This window comes from Genypterus blacodes, unplaced genomic scaffold (assembly GCF_046128005.1).
Source record: "Genypterus blacodes isolate CSIRO-AG114 ecotype Tasmania unplaced genomic scaffold, CSIRO-AGI_Gbla_v1 ptg000030l_1, whole genome shotgun sequence".
Lineage (NCBI taxonomy): Eukaryota > Metazoa > Chordata > Actinopteri > Ophidiiformes > Ophidiidae > Genypterus > Genypterus blacodes.
Window position 1 is genome coordinate 854,265 of NW_027466843.1, and position 18,179 is coordinate 872,443.

Below are 18,179 nucleotides of genomic sequence, written 5' to 3' on the forward strand. Positions count from 1 at the left end.
CTCAGCCACCCGCCCCCCTTCCCCCTGTCGGCAGCTGTTAATGGACTCTCTCTGCATTATTAAACCCTGTCACTTAAGGACAGCGCCGACAACAGCCTTCATATGAAAGGCTGTAACTGATAAACAAGGGTTGACTGATAAGTTATAAGCCTAACAAATACAGCAGTGAGTGTGTGCAGTAATATTTTGTGGAACGGCTTGATTTTTCACCTGGGGAGAATTTTTTTAACAGCCAAGAAAATGATTTGAAACTTTGATAAAATAAAATAGAAAAAAGAGATATTTTTGACAGAAGTGTGTTGAGTTGGGAGAAAAATATGGATACATTTTCTGTTACATTTTGTACTAGAATGCACTCAGACAATTCATACCAAGGCCAAGTTGACCAATGTTATTGACCAGCCAGCAAACAGTTGATCGTACCATGTTAAGTTACAAAGTTAACTTCTGTTGTTATAGCACCACCATCTGATCGATTCATGTTTTTTTTTGCATTACTAGTCCACCAAGTTTGGCTACATAGCACAAATTTCTTCATGAGATACTGAACGTTTTGAAAAATGGCCAACATCCACTCAACTATGACAGCAAATTATAGCATAACGTTACAGAATACTTTAGAAACAAGTGGAACCAAATTAGGATACATTTTGTGACAATTGACCCCAAATTGTAGGAGGATATACAAAAACAAATGCATTGGATTCAAACCAAACAAAAATGTGTTTCCCTTTCCCGGACAGATGCTCCATCTGTAAGTGGTGAGCAGTGTAACCATGTTGCAATTAGACAGGACAAAAATACATCTTATAATCAGAGCCGTCACTTGTTTTGAATTGCACCAGGGACCCCATCTGGCTGTACTAGTTTGTGCCATTACCCAACCTCACATAATGGCACTCCTGGCCTGAAGAGGATTATAGCGGTGAAAGCTGCGTAGCTAGATTGTTGAGAGGCAACGTGCAGCGAAGTAGATTGAGGGATGTGAGTTTCTAGACAGTGGGAGCAGGGGTGAGGAGGAGGAGGGGACGCACAGGAGTCAAACAAGGCCACTCGCTGCTCTGTGGACTGGTAGTCAATTACAAATTAAGCCTCTCTCTCTCTCTGGCTCTAACACACACCTACACACACACACACAGCCTTTGAACCTGGTATATACGTGATGATTATGGAGGCTGCAGGGTATAATTATAAAGGTCGATCCACATTCAAAGCGAGAGCAACGGTGTAAAGATAAACACAAATGCTATCTGCTGTTGCTCAATCACAGATCTCCCCGACAACAATACTGGCAATAGTGGCAAAGGTCTTTGGCAGACAAAGGTGCCGCTGACGGTCTATCATCATGTCCATGGTTGATGTAGATATGAATGGTGGGCCCGTGTCTGCAATTTGGGAATATCATGGCCTCACTTGTTGTGTATCTTTGTCCACCAGAGAGTGAGAGGAACCTGGTGTATTCTTTAAAAAGACCGAGTAAGAAGTTTGCCATTATGTGTTATGCCACAAAAACCATAATAACAAGGGATGGAGGCTTGACAACATAGAGTGGTACTGTAAGATGAGTTGTTTGGATAAATTAATCCAGCCTGTGGTGTTTTAATACGCAGGACGGATGTATCACTGTCCAGCCGGTCGCTCATGGAACAATGTTTCTTTTTCTGTGCACCCTCACCCCAACTGAACTTCCAGCACAGAGCATTCCTCACATGGTCTGTGTGTATGCGTGTGTGTGTGTGCGCGCTTGAGCATGCACACGTATTACGTAACAGCCCCCATTTCTATTCACACTGTCAACTGACATTTGCAGTCTGCAAGTGACTCTTTGTCTCTTAGTGTGGCAGCGTGTCCTTGTCCATGTGCAATAGTTACACAATCCATAGACGTGAGCGGTGCTAAGTTACATATTTCTTACCAAGACACACTTACATTGTGACATTGAACTGCAGCTTTTATGGACGCTGACTTTCAAACAGGCTTTTGCAAAATAGATGACCTCATCTAACAACGAGCTTAAGAAGAGAAGAGCAACAGTAATGGAGAAGGTATTAAGAGGATAAGCAGCTTCATATTGATGCGTCCGGGTCAAGACGGTACATGTTCTGGTTGAAATGAGCCTCTCTGAGCAGGACCGCTCCAGTTTAATGTCACAGTGATATGTAGGATTGAAGGGTTATTCTTGGTAAACAGCTCTTCGAATTTTGGATTTATACTTCATAAAATCTTTTCATATGACGACACATGTCGAGTGACAGGCGGTGTTGGTGTTGGCGTTGGCGTTGGCGTTGGCGTTGGTGTTGGTGTTGGTGTTGGTGTTGGTGTTGGAACCTGATTGTGCTCATCAATAAAACGTCTCAAACATTATAACAATGTGTACAGTTGCACGAAATACAACAGACTACATACTAAACATGATGTACGAGGGAAGAGGCGTTTGTTTTCTGTATCAGAACACTTCTCAGTGGAGAATAACTACTTTACAACGTAGCAACTTACCCGAGCAAAACTAAGCAAACATTTCTAACCATGTAATCCATTTAAAGATTGTGGATAGAGTGGATAGCGTTAACTTGTAGATCAGATCTGTGTCCTGAGCATATAACCATTCAGTCATACGGATGTTTTCACCGTGGTCGTGTTTTCATCCTGGTAATCACTCTGGGATCAGTCATGTAATTATTCTACCTTTACAGTGAAGGCAAGCCGGTGGTTTGTGTCGAGTCTCTGCCAGGGAGAGAGGAGAGGAGAGGGGAAGGGAGGGGAGTGGAGGGGGGGGTCATCCGGGGAGAGGAGCGGCCTCGGCTGAACCGGAGGGGAGGGAACGAAGGCGAGATGCGGAGCTTCTGAGGAGCAGCAGACATACAGGAGAGCCGCCAGCCTCCACACGACTCCACTGTGACTGACGAGCTTCCAGGAGCTGAAGAACTCTGACACGTTTCCTCTGCAGGTAAGACTGTCTGACTGTCTGTAGACTTTATTTTGCTGATGTTAGAAAGTTCATAAATCATTCAACTTGTAGAATGAGATGAGATTGTTGTGATTGTGGGTAAACAATAACAATAACAATGCATTTGGGAGTCATTGAAAACAGTGAGGCATTATAACTTCTTCAGATTAGTCTGTGTTAATGTCATAGTTGTGAGTTGAGTTTATAGTTCTTCTTCTGCAAACTGATACATTCCAGCTTTAGTAAGGAAATGTAGATGAAAGTAAATTTATGAAAACAAACAAGCCAGGTCTTTGAGTCTTTGAGGATTTATCCAACTAAATATATCTTTAACTATATATCTACTAACTATATAAGTATTTGGTTCAGGAAATTACTGCACCATGCAACTGACAAACAAATCTTAACCTCATTGTTTGTGTGTTTTCACCAGTAGATGGTGCTGTCACACTCCATCCTCAGTCACCAACCTGCTGAGAATCAGCCTGATGACACAGTAGAATTCCACACAGTTCCTGCTGCTCCTCACCTCACAGGGCCTGAGTCAGATCAACTGTGTCGGAAGATGACAGGACAGACTGCCAGTGTCATCATCCAGGAGCTGTCAGTGGCCCCACATGTAGGTGTGAACCCACAAGAGCCCAAGACCCCAGACAGGAGCATGGCCTCCACTTATGAGGCTGTTTCCATCCTATCTTCCACAAGCCAACTTACCTTTGCCCTCAAAGACAAAGTTAACCCTCATATCAGCAACACCAATGTTAAGGGCTGTAGCAGCTACGATGAAGACGATGCCAACGGTGTCCGACGAAAGCGGGAGTTCACCCCAGATGAGAGGAAAGATGAAGGCTACTGGGATAAGCGTCGCAAAAACAATGAGGCAGCCAAGAGGTCCCGAGAGAAGCGCCGTGCCAACGACATGGTGCTGGAGCGCCGCATCCTGGGTCTGCTGGAGGAGAACGCCCAGCTCAGAGCTGAGCTCCTCGCTCTGAAGTTTCGCTTTGGCCTGGTCAAGGATCCATCCAATGTGACCATTCTGCCTCTCGCTGCATCCCTGTGCCCACATCCAACACCCAGTTCTACACATTACTGCCAGTCTCACGCTGATGGACCCCCATATTCAAACACACAGCCCAGCACCACCTCCAATCACATGCAGCCTCCCCCTCCACAGCAGAGGTCAGAGGCCGGACTGAGGAGAGCCAGGACGCCATTAGGTCACAAAGCGGGCAGTGTCTCCGAGGAGTCAGGCATCTCCACCTCATGTGGCTCAAACATGGGCAGCCCTGTATTTTTGGACGACACATTCGGTGATCAGGGCAGGCCTTCTTCAAATGAGCTGATGGGAGAGCAGCAGAGCTATGACCCCCACCTCTGCACCCTGGATGTCAGTGAGGGTCAGTATGCAAGACAAGAGCCATCTCAGGCTTTGAGAAGCCTCCCGCACAAGCTCCGCTTCAAAGTTCCAAATGGAGGCAATGATGGAGGGGAAGGTCCTCTGTCTGATACCAGACAGAGATATCCACCTATAGCCACTGTGGGACCAAACATCCAGGTAAGGAACCACCTACAGGCTAGATGGAACATCCGTCAGGAGAGTCAGGTATGGTCCAGGGACGAAGCCTGTGGTGGACTTGAGCATCAGTATCAGTGCCCCCCTTCTGGGGCTTACAGCTCCTCAAATCCGCAACACCCTGGAGGCACCAAATACATGACGGAGAACAACAACAACATCAGGTCCCAGATCAGCTGTCTGTCTCAAGAGGTGGCTCAACTCAAGAGGCTCTTCTCACAGCAGCTGCTCTCCAAGATCAGTTAAGATCTGAGAGGGAAGACGATCAAGTCCAAACTGAAGCCCAGAGGCAGATTTCCTTTCACTATCCTCTACAGCACCATGTAGCACCAGTGTAAACAGCTACCTCTGAAATGATGACGCTTTGTTTGTTCAAAACACATGAAAATACATTTAACTAGTACTGACCAGAAAACTTAATACAATTTATGTATTAATAATTGATTTGTGTTTTGTTTAATTCCCGAATGATTTGAAACCGTTTGTACATATTTGAATTATTGACTCAACACGTCAGTTGGAAATCTTGTGAATTAAAGCACATGTTCAAAACTGGTATCACTTTCATCTCACCATGTTTACTTGGTCACATGCTGTGTCAAAGCGTATTGTTGTGTGTTCTCCCAAGGAAGACGCATGTCTGGTAAACACACACCCCTGTTTTGCATTATTAATTGCCCTGCTTAGTGTTCGTGTACGATTTGTGTATACAGCAGCTGTGCGACATGGCTCTGGAAGGCAGAGCAGTCGTTTGGGGGTTGGAAGGTTCCTGTTTCAAATCCAGGCTGCTCCAGGTGTGCAGGTTGGTGCCTTGCATGGTGTGGCCCTGCCTTCTGCATATGACCGGGTGACTGTGGAGGTCAAAGTGCCGAAACCCTGAAAAGGATCAGTATACTGTGAAAGATAACGATATCAACGTAAGATATGACTTCAAATCCGTTTTTACATCACACCCAGTAGTAGGAGATCAAACTAAAGCTCAGCTGTGGCAGATAGCGCCAAGGTAGATGTGTGTGTCTAAAGTCTGATTTAAAGTTGTGAAAAGCCTCCATCACCCGTCATTGAATCCAGTATATTTTTGAGGTAAAGTAAAAGAAATGGGGGGCAGATGGGATAGAGGGAATAGAGGGATGTGTGGACGCAGGTCTGTATGAGTCATCTACTACGTCAGCACAGGAAAAGATATTTTTAGCATTGGAGCAGCTGCGGTGGGCACTGATTGGCTCACAGAGTGTGTCTATGTTCACAATAACACAAAAGAGTACAAATCCGGTGAAGGATATCAAATATTGAGAATTGTGTGTGTGTGTGTGTGTGTGTGTGTGTGTGTGGAGGGGGGCATTAGGGCAGTGCAGCATACACTCACTGAGTTGTATAGATTTTAGATTTCACTGCTTGGATGCCACTCGACACATGTTAAGTATCAAGTACACCAGGGGGCGCCAAAGCCCTTTGTTACCACTCTCATTCATTCATTCACAGCTTTACTACAGGGGTTGTGTCCTCCTTTGTGCTTTCTTTGACATTGTAGCACATGCGCCACACGCATCCCTGTACTGGTAAATGTAAATGGGTGTGAGGAAAAACATGGCACCAGCAGTCTTGCTCGCTCGCTCGCCCGCTCTTGTGCGGCCGGCTGCAGGGTCTCGTCCTGCAGGCCTTGGCCCGTTTTTCCTCCTCGACAACAATAACAGACACACATCAGGCCTTTTGTCTGTGATCAATCATCACCCAGCCTAGTCTGCAACCCCCATGCCACAAGCCATAAGAAGGACTGAGAGCCCTCTGGTTGCTAGGCAGGCACCACCGCACCACAGTTGCCAAGGGAATGCCTGCATGCAGAAGCAGCTGGAGAGACGGTGTGTGTGTTGGGGGTTGGTTAGCAGGGACATGGGGGGAGGAGCTAGACAAGTTCAAGGCCGCCGTTTCTCCACCATGGTCTAATAATGGTGATGATGGCGTGTTTGTGTGTTGTGGTGCAGGGGTGTATGGGGGAAGAGGTGGGGGGAAGGGAAGAGACTGAGAAAGTGGGTTGTAACTGGATCTGTGTCCTTTCAAGTGGCCACATATAAAACAGGTCTACGGTAGAAATAACACAAAAATGTTTCCATAAAGAAGATGTATTTTTTATCTTAACAGCCATGGACGGTGCTTTTTGCTCTGTTTTCTATTTGTTAAGAGGCAACAGTAAGGCAGCTTGGTAACACCAGAGAACAGCCTATAGTAATAAGACCATATTATATGTTGTGTAAGCATGGCTGTTGCATGGATGTCGTCAGTAGCACCTAACAGACACATTGCTAAGAGCTGTTCTCCGCTGTTCATGATGCATTCACAAGCAGTGACCACGCCTTCAACCGCGCAAGTCTAACATTGTTTATTTAACATAGACTCACGTTAAAGGGCACTGGGGGAGGGGAGGGTTTGGGAACTGGAGGGCATTGAGTTCAGCGGGGATATAGTCCAGGTTATTGACCCAGAAAAAGAGAATGCACATGGAAGAAGAGGCAGAGGGGAGGAGGAGAGAAATGGTGCCAGCATGTTAAATACAGGTAGCACTTGGCATATGATTGTAGTTTAGGCGTGGTCTCTCTCCCTAACTTAAGTTACAGAAGCTCCATTTTGTGTGGACAAGACTTCAAACAATGTAAGCACCATAAAGGAAAGGACAACTGTAAGAGGACATTTCCTTACCACACAGCTTCTGTTCCCGCATGGAGGGGATAGAGGAGCAGGGCAGACATATGACTCATTTTTATTGATGTATAAGCATTTCCTGTTCTGTTATAGTTATTGGTGTCAACTTCAAAGAGAAATACTAATCCCTGCAGGGTAAACTGACCCTGACCCTTGACCTCCCAGCATAGAGGAAAATCTATCTATCTATCTATCTATCTATCTATCTATCTATCTATCTATCTATCTATCTATCTATCTATCTATCTATCTGTCTGTCTGTCTGTCTGTCTGTCTGTCTGTCTGTCTCTTGCCAGACGCACACAAAATAAAGGCAAAAACAACATTAGAGATCGATGAGCTTCCCCTTCCATCCTTTTCTTAATTATTTGTATTATCTAATTTATAAATAAATATCAACTGATCGCTATTATGACATGAAATTGTTGATGCTGTTACAACACGCCTTGTTTTTTTGTTATCTAGTTGCATCCTGATGTAATATGTTGTATAATCAACATTGAAAGGGAAAAACACACCCACACTACAGTCTAACAGGTTTCCAAACTGTGACCCAATCAAGGTCAGTATGAGAAATCATCTTATTTACGCTTCATTTATGTGATTAAAACTGTATCAACCGAGAAATACAAAACGCAGTATTACGACCTACACAATCGCGTGTTACATACATGCTCTCACTGGCTCTGTGAGACTGGAGGCACACATCCAACGTTTCTGCCCTACATTTGCGGCGGCGCGGCGTTATTTATGTCATATTACACAAACTTCATCGCCACTCCCGTAAAAGGGGAAAAAAAGAAAAGGGTCAGGCAGATGAAGGGGGAGATAAAGGTTGAAGGGAAGGGAGGGAGACGCTGTGAGACAAGAGGACACAAACGTGACTAGGCAGCCGAAGAGCTGTTATGCAACCGCTGACCTACTAACACATATTTCCAGAGAGGGAGCCGGAGAAACTGGAGCAAAGTGTCCGGCAGCACGCAGCACACTCATCCAGCGCGAGGAGAGAGGCACACGGCACACAGACCGCAGCCAAGCCCGAGACCCAGACGCACCGAGCCGGTAGCCACACAGCCAGCCAGCCAACCCTCCCCCGACGAGACGGAGAAGAAAAGTTTTTGTTCCTCTCTTTTCTTCTGAGAGACACAGGAAAAACGGAGGAAACGGGAGCGAGACAGCTTTTGTGTCGGGGAAAAAGCCACCGTGTGTTTGTTCCTGCGGGACGCTGAAAGGTATGTTTGGGTCGAACGGGCGGGTAGCTGCTGTAAACTCGGCGGCGTTAAAAGCTTTATTTTCTACATTTTGTCTTTGGTGTCGTAGAATTTTTAAGATGTTAGGTTGTACGTGTCTATCTATCTGTGTGTGAGCGCGCGCGTGTGTAGGGATGAGGACATGATGCTTATGGCCGGGCATTGTTCACATGGCGACTCCAGCCTGCCGGTACATCCGCGCTTGTGTCCGTGACTTTCACACGATTCCTGCCGCTTTTGTTCTATTAAACACGGTACTGCTCGTGGGCACTTCGGCGCGGTGTGTCGCCGTATTGTTGTGTGTTTTTTTTTCTTCGCTTTGTTAGTGATTTCCAGACGGCGCGTATGATGAAACACTCCGGAGGGTTGTAAAGAAACGTGGTTGGCCATTTCCCTTATTATGCGCTCAATGTCAAAGGGGGTCTGTGATTCCCCCTCATGGTGTGTTTTCAGGGCTGGTGGCTGCTGTGTGTCTGCTTATTATACACACACTTTTAGTGCTGCACGTGGTGAGTTCATTTATGCATATGTGTGTGTTTTAATATCAGAATTATTATTATGGAATCACGCTTAGGTAAATTTTCCCTATTAAACTAGACGAAAGCGTTACGTCTATTAGGATTGAAATTTATTGTAGAATTAAATAACCAAACTAACATTTCATTTAAACTTTCATTAAAAATGCCCTAAAATAAAATTATTATAATTATTACTTTTATTAATAATTATGGTAATATTATTATTATATTGACAATTGATAGGAGTACTTGAGCAACAGGAGAAAACCCATTGTAATAAAATGCTAAATTCACTCGCACAAAGCTTTCTATTCTGATGAAAGTCAGGAAATGCACCAAAATAGCAACATTTGCTTCTGTTTTAGGTGAAATCATAGATTTCTTTCCCCAAAGGAGGAAATCATTACGAAATGCTTGATTTGATGTAAAGCAATGAAAGGCTTGTGAACATGTAATGCAGGTTAAATAAAGCACAGAGCTCTGTTATAAGGGATTGGAGAGGATGACATAACCAGCACACAGCAGGGAGAAGCAATAAACAGCAGCTCTCTCTCGGGACACAGAGGTTTGTAATTGATTCCTGTTCACACCCTGTGCTATCGTCCCCATCGCTCACAGTTTAACACCCTCTATATGCTTCCGAAGCAGTGCAGTATGAAGCGAATATTGTTAACGTCTGCATCATATACAAGTTGGTGGACATGTTATTTCAGAAAGGCCTCCTGATGTGAGCCATATCTCACTAATGTGGCCAGCTGCTCCGTGTCTCCAAGCTATTTTTAACTTGTCCGGTCTTTCTCATCTAAGAGGAGAGAGGAAAAAGCAGAACCCAAGACCAAACTAGAGAACCACCTCCCCTCTTTGGTGTAAAGGCTCCATTAAATTCTGGCAAAGTCTTTGTTGTGAAATTAGAATTACAAGTGAACATTCAGGATGTGATGCAATGGATGGAAACCCCTCTCTGTCGAGGCAAGCCGAACTCGGTAGGCTTTTAGTCTCTCTAGCAGCCAGCTGGTCTGGTTTCAAGGCTGTCTGCATTGCTATGTCCCAGCCAAGTCTCTGAATATAGGTCAGACCTGAATCTGGGTGAGGAGAGACACAAGGTATGGCGCAGGCGGTGGATTAGTTTGACTGCTCTCTCTGTTGCCCTGAGAAAGAAGGAGGCTTTTTTTCCCTCAGGTATCTCGTAGCGTATTGAAATGGAAACAGTTGTTTTATTTCTCATTATGTAATCCCTGTAAAGAGATCAGACATTTAACTTGGACTGAGCAAGCTAAGATGACTGGTTTTGATTAAAATAGATGCTACTGACAAAATCTGCAGAACACAGCTTAAAATGTAGCACACTTGCAGTCAAAAGGACCGATCGCAATTACGTTTCTGATGAAGGTCAAACACTAATCATGACAAAAATGTGACATTTCACAGTCAAAGTAATTCCCAGTCTTACAGAGATACCACTCCCACAGACATAAACCTATAAATAAGATATAACACCGACTCCATGCTGGATTGAATGATAGCATTCTGTCATGGTAACAGTGGGAGGGCTTGTGGTGGCCTATTATGGAAAGGAAGCATTAAATGGCCGCAGTGATAGGAGTCACCAACTGACCTGGAATGTCTGGATTCCTTTCCCCTATTTTGGTGAGCTTTTCCTGACACAAAGCCAAGGGGCAAAATGGAGGCTCCTGGCTGGGGCCCCTCCACGTGTGTGGCGTCGTCGGATCACTTAAAAGATGGAGGAGGGGAAAAGGATGCCGTGCATTTTACTCACACTTGTCTCGGGAATGGGGTCAGAGGTGAACCAGTTCCCCGTGAGCGGCAAGTGTCTGGGAGCTGCTGGGGAGCCGCGAATTCCTGGAAAACACAGAAACAGGAGTACACCAGGGAATTGCTATTTTTAACGGGAATTGACTTCTTTTATTATAGTATATATGAGCGTTAAGAGAAGGCGGTGTCAGAGCACATAGAGGATGAAGAGCGAGTAGCCCGTATCGCCTTCGTAGCCAGTAACCTGTGGCTCCTGCTGCAGTGTAATATGCATGAGTTACACAAGGTTCGCTTTGCAACAAGAGAGATTCAGAGCACGTACGTTACGAGCAACAACAGCAGCCCCTCCCCATGCAGTCCTGAGAGAGGCTGTTATGTGTGAATTAGGCTGCAGATATGGGTGTGTGTGTGTGTGTGCGCTGACGTCAATGCCTGCTCCCTATCTCTTACTTTTTCATGCGTGTGGTTACGTGCTGCATAGGTGTCCTAGGGGTTTCTAGAGCGTGCGGGAGTTAATGTTGCATGAACATCGCCGCCTCTTTCATAATCCAATTCCTAGCCCAGTGATTCATCCCACTTTGTCTCCTTCATTCCCCCATGCTGCAGGATCTGTAAAACTCTCCTTGTTTCCACCAGATGAATTTCTCCTGCCCCCCACCCCCCCCGCCCCCCCTCCTTGTCCCTTCCCCTGCTTCCTCCCTCCCTCACCTCTTTTTGTGGCTCTATTTTTAGAGTGCGCTCTAATGCTCGTTCCCTCTCCTGCCCTACCTCTCCTGCAGTCCTACTGACCTATTTTACGGCGCACCGTCAAAGACAGGAGTGTTTACCGCGTAGCATCGTTTCTAGGTCAGTGGGACAGCGCAGACATTGTGCGTGCTTCCTTCTTGCCCTCCTTTGTTCCATTCCTCCCTTGTTAGTCTGGAAGAGGCGGGGGGGCTGAGCCTGCATTTTTATAAAATTCAAAAGTAATCAAAATCTTGTTCTGCTGTCGGACAGAAAGTGTTAACATGAAGAGTGGCAGGGCAGCATAACTTCTTCATCAGAGTTCCACATGTTCCGTGTAAATAAATGGTTAATCATCTGCAGCAGTAGACAAATAGTTTCAAGGTCACAGATTACCATGGGGTGCATGTGAGATTATGTAACAAGGGTGTTGACTCCCGGGCAAGTAGAGCGACGCACTAACCGCTGGCAAAGGCGAGGCGCCGCCGTGGGCGCTGTTGTCCACCTGGCACGCAGACAACTCGTCATATGGGAACGATATGGTGTTACTGCGAAAGAGTGAAAGAGACACAAATCTGTGAAACCACAGAGCCGCCGCTGTCGTATTAGAGACCTGGAGCACAGAGCGACGGCGTCTCGCTGTCATAGTTTAAATAAGCTTCCTCGCAGCTTCTTTGTTCAGGCTGGATTTCTCTGCCCACATCACATCTGGCCCCGTTCTCTGCGTTTTACCACACACACACACACAGAGAGAGAGAGGGAGAGACAGAGAGAGAGAGAGAGACAGAGAGAGAGAGAGAGAGGGGACAGTTACATGAATGAGCATGAATGAGAAACAGGAGCTGTGTGCTGTTTGGTCTGTGCCCACCTCACCCAAATTCCTCTCGCTCGCTCATGCTCGACCTCTTTGCTTGTGAAGAAGCCGTTTGAACATTTAGCTTCACCTGCACATTAGCCATGTATAAAGAATGTATTTGTGTTAGATTTACTTATTGAAACGACTTATTTTACGGTAGTTTGTATTAATAAGACCCTATCTAAATCAGATGTTCTGTGTTGAGGCGAGCAGAGACACAGGGCCACCCACTGACACAGTGACCCACATTATTACATCCACCCTGAGTGTCAACAGTGTGTTTGGTGCGTTTTGTAACGGATCACGCGGCTCAGTGTAATGGCGTGTTATTAATTTGCTGGATATCAATGCCGGAATGCTGGGCAGCCAGAGGAGGAACTAATCCAAGCCACAGTCCAAAATGCGTGTTACATAACGCCGGACTGCTGGACTGCTAATGTCTGCGGCACCGTCGCGAGTTGTTAGATTTATGGCGCAAGACGTGTTTGTTAAGCTTCGGTTTCCTGTCAGCCTATGATGTTGACACAGCTTAAGGAACTATAACAGCGTGTGTGTGCCATTGTGTAATGTCAGTAACAGAATATGCTGCCCTGACAAATGGGTCACGTCTGTCTCTCTCTCTCTCTCTCTCTCTCCCTCTCCCTCTGTCTCTCTCTCGGTCCGGCTCTCAAATCAGCGACATTTGCGTCAGCGTTAAATGGAGCGCAGCTATTCAAGTACACGGTAACCTATCACATACATGACCCACAAACGGGCAGTCAGCTGCTCAGCTTAGTCCAGTTCATAGGACAGTGGAGCAGCAGTGCACAAGGGTTAAGCTCCGTCCTGATCCCAACCTCGGCCCTGTCCCATCACCATATAGCACTAAGACACATTCAAAGTATCCAGCCACTCACACCCTGCTTGATCCATCCACCGCCTCCACCTGAAGTCAGGCAAGGAGAGAAAGAGTGTATCCGGTTGTCTAGGTTGTGACAAACAGGAATGTCCGACTGCATGGGGCATGGCGCAGGTTTCCAGCTCGTACTAGAGTTCCTAAAGCTCATCAGACCCGACTGAATTGTAAATGTATGCTTTAATGAACAGCAGCTGTTTTAGAGGTAATCTGACGTCTCCTTCTTCTCTCCTGTCTTGTCTGCAGTAACCCAGTTAATGCCGGGACCTCGCTAAGCACTGAGCTGCGGAAAAACCCAGGAGCAGACAGACTGACCTACATCCACCGTGAGACACAGAGAGAAGCGGAGCAGCGGCTCTGACAGGCATCCAAACTCTGCAGAAGATTAAGGAAGACACAGAGAAATTCCAAACCTCCTCCAGTGGGACTCCAGAGATTACTTAGAAGCATTCCAAGTGACAGCCGGAAGAGATTTTCCCTTTTTTCGGTTTCTTCATCTGGAACACGAGTTCAATGGTTTTTGTGTCTCTTTTTAATCTTTCTGGCCAACCTGGACACTTGAACATTTTGATTCTGAAAAATAAGTCACAGGCAAACTCAATGAGGCTCTCCTTAGAGCGAGCACAAATACCTCATCTCAAAGTTTTTGCAGATCCTGCAACTTAGGTCAAACTCCTCAGAAGCGAAGCAGTCGGCTGAGATAGCTACACATCTTTTCCCTTCCCCCTTTGCCCTTTGCTGGAGTTACACTCCGGCCCCAAGCTGGAAAAAATGGAAAACCTGAGTCTACATCTCCCATCCGTCAACAACAACAATGCCCAAGAGGCGGACAATTTTTCTGTGTACAGCGAGAGCCTCCGCTCTCCTAGTCCTGACGGGGGACCACGGGCCAGCCGCCAGAGTAAAGGCGGCAAGCCCACCATGACCTCTCGACGCAAGCGAGAGTTCATTTCTGATGAGAAGAAAGATGCTTCCTACTGGGAGAAAAGGAGGAAGAATAACGAAGCGGCCAAGCGCTCAAGGGAGAAGCGTCGCCTCAATGACATGGTGCTAGAAAACCGGGTCATGGCGCTGAATGAAGAGAACGTCCGTCTGAAGACAGAGCTCCTTCAGCTCAAGTTGCGCTTTGGCCTCATCAGCACGGCCGCCTACATGGAGAAAAGTCAGCAGATCTCCAATTGTGCAGCTGCTGCTGCTGCTGCTGTCGCCGCTGCCGTAGCAGGTAATGGAACCAGCGCCAATGGCACCTCTAACGCCTACCTCTCAAGCAGTGGTTACTCCAGTGCATCTCAAATGATGATGAACTCTGACTCCTCTGAAACTGAACAGTCAATCCGTGGTGAGCGTCACTCCAATCTCCATAAGTACTCTCCCCACGGCTCTGTCTCAGACATGTCTGACGGCTCCTCCAGAGACAGCCCAGAGCCCATGAGCTACAACATCAAGAAGGAGCCCACAGGTGTGGAGATGGGACGACTGGAAATCAATGGAATCGAGAACGGACTGGTCGGTGGAGCTTACCATGACAACCACGTCGCTGTGGTTGCTGCTCACCAGCAGAGTGCTGCAGAGGCTGAAGGTGCCATGGACTACCAGCAGCAGCAGCAGCAGTGCCACATGGAGGCCTCCAGCCCAGCTCCTCAGGGACCCTCTGCACAGAGGAGCGTCATCTTGTATGGCTCAAGCAGTGGCTTCTACCCCATGGAGAGTCACAGGCTGGAGGACCAGCGTTCCCAAGCCCAGCAGAGCAGGCCAACGCAGCACGGCCTGCACACCTCAACCTCCAAGTACTCTGACTGCTCAGTGACCATTACAGAGGTAGCTGAGAAGCTGGAGAGGACCAAGACCCAAGACTCTCCACGGTATACCACCGAATACACCAATGGCCATGCTGAGACAGTAGAGGAGCTACAAGAAAGGTACACAAGCAGTGACCAGGAGCAGAGGGAGCGCCATCAGGGGCATTACAGCTACCAGGTTGAAGAAACACGTCTCCAGAGCTCAGAGAGACATCAAAACCCCTTTGCCCCCAATCTGATCCACAACACTGAGGAGGGCAAGTCCTCCTTCCCACAGCACAACGGCTACCTCAACACGCTGAACGAAGAGCCCCCGGTGCTCACCTACGAGGGGGGCCCCCGGGCCGACGGCTTCTACCAGGAGAACTCCTCCCCTAAAGACACCTCGTCCAGCGACGGGGACCCACGTAGCTCAGACAAGGAAGGCTCCACAGATGATGAGTCCCCCTCCTCTTCCTCATCGGATATCAGCAGCTACCATCAGAAGGGATTCGGGACTCTGAGTCTGCAGGGGGAGTGCCACGGCGAGGTCAAAGGCACCGCCCTGCCCCACAAGCTCCGCCTCAAGTACAAAGCTCTGTCCAGCAGGGCAGCATGGGCGCATCTGGAAGCGCCCGTCACCACCTACACCTCCGTCTCCCCCTCCCCCACCCTGCCCCAGCACCCTTACTTGGCTCTACCCAGCAGCCATCACAGCAGCCATGGTGCCGGGGAGAGCAAGGAGGCAGAAAATGACACTGAGTACGCAGAGGAGGGCAGGCCTCAGGTTAACCAGAAGGCCGAGGCGAAAAAGGAGGGAGGGAAAAAGGGATCCAGCAGCGGGAGGGTCGGGAGGAATAAAAGGCGGGAGTAAGGACAAGCCACTCTGGCGATTCCCCGCGGCCTTTCTGTGTGCACGGGCCCCTCTGTGACGGACAGACTACTATGACTTTATGTGACGGCTGGACAAAGCTCTTATCAGCACACGTTGCTACCTTACAGGACAGAGAAGAAGCCAACCACCGTGCGAGGTGTGGTCAAGATGTGATGTCACCATCACCTTTCACCTTTTCTCCTACCTCCTGTCCATCACTTCATCTTTGTTTGTGTTTTTTTTTGTTTTTATACCAACAATAACAATAACGGTTGACTTGGCGAGGGAGCGAATAGAATGAAACTCTGCAGTGGGCGTGTGGGAGATTTGTTGTGGCAAGTTTCAAACATTATCCAGTCCTTGATGGTTGTGCGCTGCCTTGGCGGGTGGCCAGTGCGTTCGTGTCTATGTGACCTTCCTTTGACCAAAGAAACATCCTTCCTTCGTCTCCTCTCCCGGCAGAGTTACTTTCTTTCTTCCTCCCTCCTAAACACATCTGGAACATTCTCTGTCTGTCCCCCGCACAGAAACACCCCCTCACTTCTGAAGCACTTAGATTGTATATTGCTGTGACATAAATTTGCATATATGGAATTTATATTTTAAGAAAAAAACGTGAGAAAACAGCAAAAAAAAAAAGAAAGTAAAAGCATTGGAATGGAAAGTTGTACACTTTAAAGTGATTGGTTTGTCCCTCTGTACAGTTCCTCCTTGTCTCAAAAACGCCTCACAGTTTTGCCTCAAAACTTTTTTTAAAAAGGACGGGTCAGAGGACATAATTGGGTGTAGCGATCGGCTCCAGGGCCTCGGTCAGGTGATCTGTTTTTTGTTTTTTCCTACTCAGTTAAGCTCCAAAGTTAAGGCCAAGTGTCTGCATATCAGTCTGAGAGACGCAGCTCCACACCGCTGCCGGCCGGCCAAAACCCAACAAGCACAAGGCGACGAGTCTCACTGCAGCAGCTTCACTCTCACAGACTCAAGCTGCTCTGTCTAAAACATCACCCGGCTCTCCGGTCACAACCAGCAAAGCTGCTCTCTCTCTCTTTCTCTCTCTCTCTCTCTCTCTCTCTCTCTCTCTCTCTCTCTCTTCTTAAGGTGCCTCTTCCTCGTATTGTTCAATGTCCCCGTACAGCACAGGCCGATGTCTTAACGATCCTCCTCACCTCTGCACTGACTCGTAGCCACAGTAGATGCAGTCCTTCTTCATTCAGTCTCCACGAGTTACTTTAACTGTTTCACTTCCTGGTGCCTGCCTCTGGCCACTATGTATAAATGTAAATTTGTCTCTATCTCTTGTATACTGCTGTCATTATTTTATTATTTTTGTTATAATTATTGTTATTATTTTCTATTATAATCAGTTATTATTTTGTCTATTATTCAGTGTGTTATTCTGTCATCCTGTTGTGTCATTTGCTGTAAGCTCTTCCCGGTTGTGCTGTGTATTAACCCACGCTGCCCTGTGCCCCAGTTACCATTTGTACTCTGTGATATTGTGTAACATTTGTTGTTCGCCTAAAGGCTTGATGAAAATTGGAGAGAGAAAAAAAGTAAGCCTCGTCCAGAAGTGACTGTGTATTGCTATATTTCCCGTGAATATGCAAAATGTTTTTTTAAAAAAGACTCATTTTTGATTGTGAAAGATTCAAAATGAAAAAAATAAAAGGTTGTTGAATTTACACGGCTCTGGAACTTTTTATGTGATCCTGTTATGCAACACACGGTGAGAGCACTGTTCTCTCTCACACACACACACACACATATAGACCAATTAGTTGACTCATAACTCAAATGTAGCACTCTGACAGGAACATCCCAGCCTGCTAGTACAGCTCAGTCTGATCCCACACAGAAAGAACATTTCTGTTGCCTAACCAACAAGTCAATGTACCTATTCTGACACATGCACACCATGTACAAAAGCTGTGTAACTCCCTCATGGCCAAACCTCTATTACTGGTAAAAAAATAAATAAAGGCTAACAAAGGAGCAAGGAGCTGATAAAATGGTGCATTCAGTGTCACGACTACACATAAGAGGGATGCACCATTATTTGCTCAAGGAGAAAGAGAATCAAGGTGACAGGGAGATGCAAGTGTGTCCAGTCTTCCTCAGCATGTTACAATGATGACATAACTCGGGAGAATCATGTTATCTCTGCAAAACAATACAAAAAACAACGATTGCATTTTGTCTCTTCTGTGTAAAAACACCTTGAAGACACACGACAGGAGCGTAAGACAGAAAAGAGTGTGTGTCGATCACACTGATGTTTTCAGGCCAGAGAAACCCCCC

The 18,179-nt window shown here is 46.8% G+C and overlaps 2 protein-coding genes across 3 annotated transcripts; both read left to right on the top strand.

Moving 5' to 3' along the window:
• The first annotated feature begins 2,863 nt into the window (after positions 1-2,863).
• LOC142994561 (uncharacterized) lies at positions 2,864-5,017 on the top strand. 2 transcript variants are annotated; one of them, XM_076145289.1, is made up of 2 exons: positions 2,864-2,947; positions 3,381-5,017. In XM_076145289.1, the coding sequence occupies exon 2, from the start codon at positions 3,384-3,386 to the stop codon at positions 4,764-4,766; it is 1,383 nt and encodes a 460-aa protein (XP_076001404.1). In that variant the 5' UTR covers positions 2,864-2,947; positions 3,381-3,383; the 3' UTR covers positions 4,767-5,017. The 2 variants fall into 2 exon arrangements, with proteins under 2 accessions (XP_076001404.1, XP_076001405.1); XM_076145290.1 differs by having other exon boundaries at positions 2,867-2,947; positions 3,384-5,017.
• Positions 5,018-8,043: 3,026 nt separating this feature from the next.
• nfil3-5 (nuclear factor, interleukin 3 regulated, member 5) lies at positions 8,044-17,491 on the top strand. Its single transcript, XM_076145288.1, has 2 exons — positions 8,044-8,449; positions 13,479-17,491. Exon 2 carries the CDS (start codon positions 14,004-14,006, stop codon positions 15,882-15,884), a length of 1,881 nt encoding a protein of 626 aa, XP_076001403.1. The 5' UTR covers positions 8,044-8,449; positions 13,479-14,003; the 3' UTR covers positions 15,885-17,491.
• The last annotated feature ends 688 nt before the right edge of the window (positions 17,492-18,179 follow it).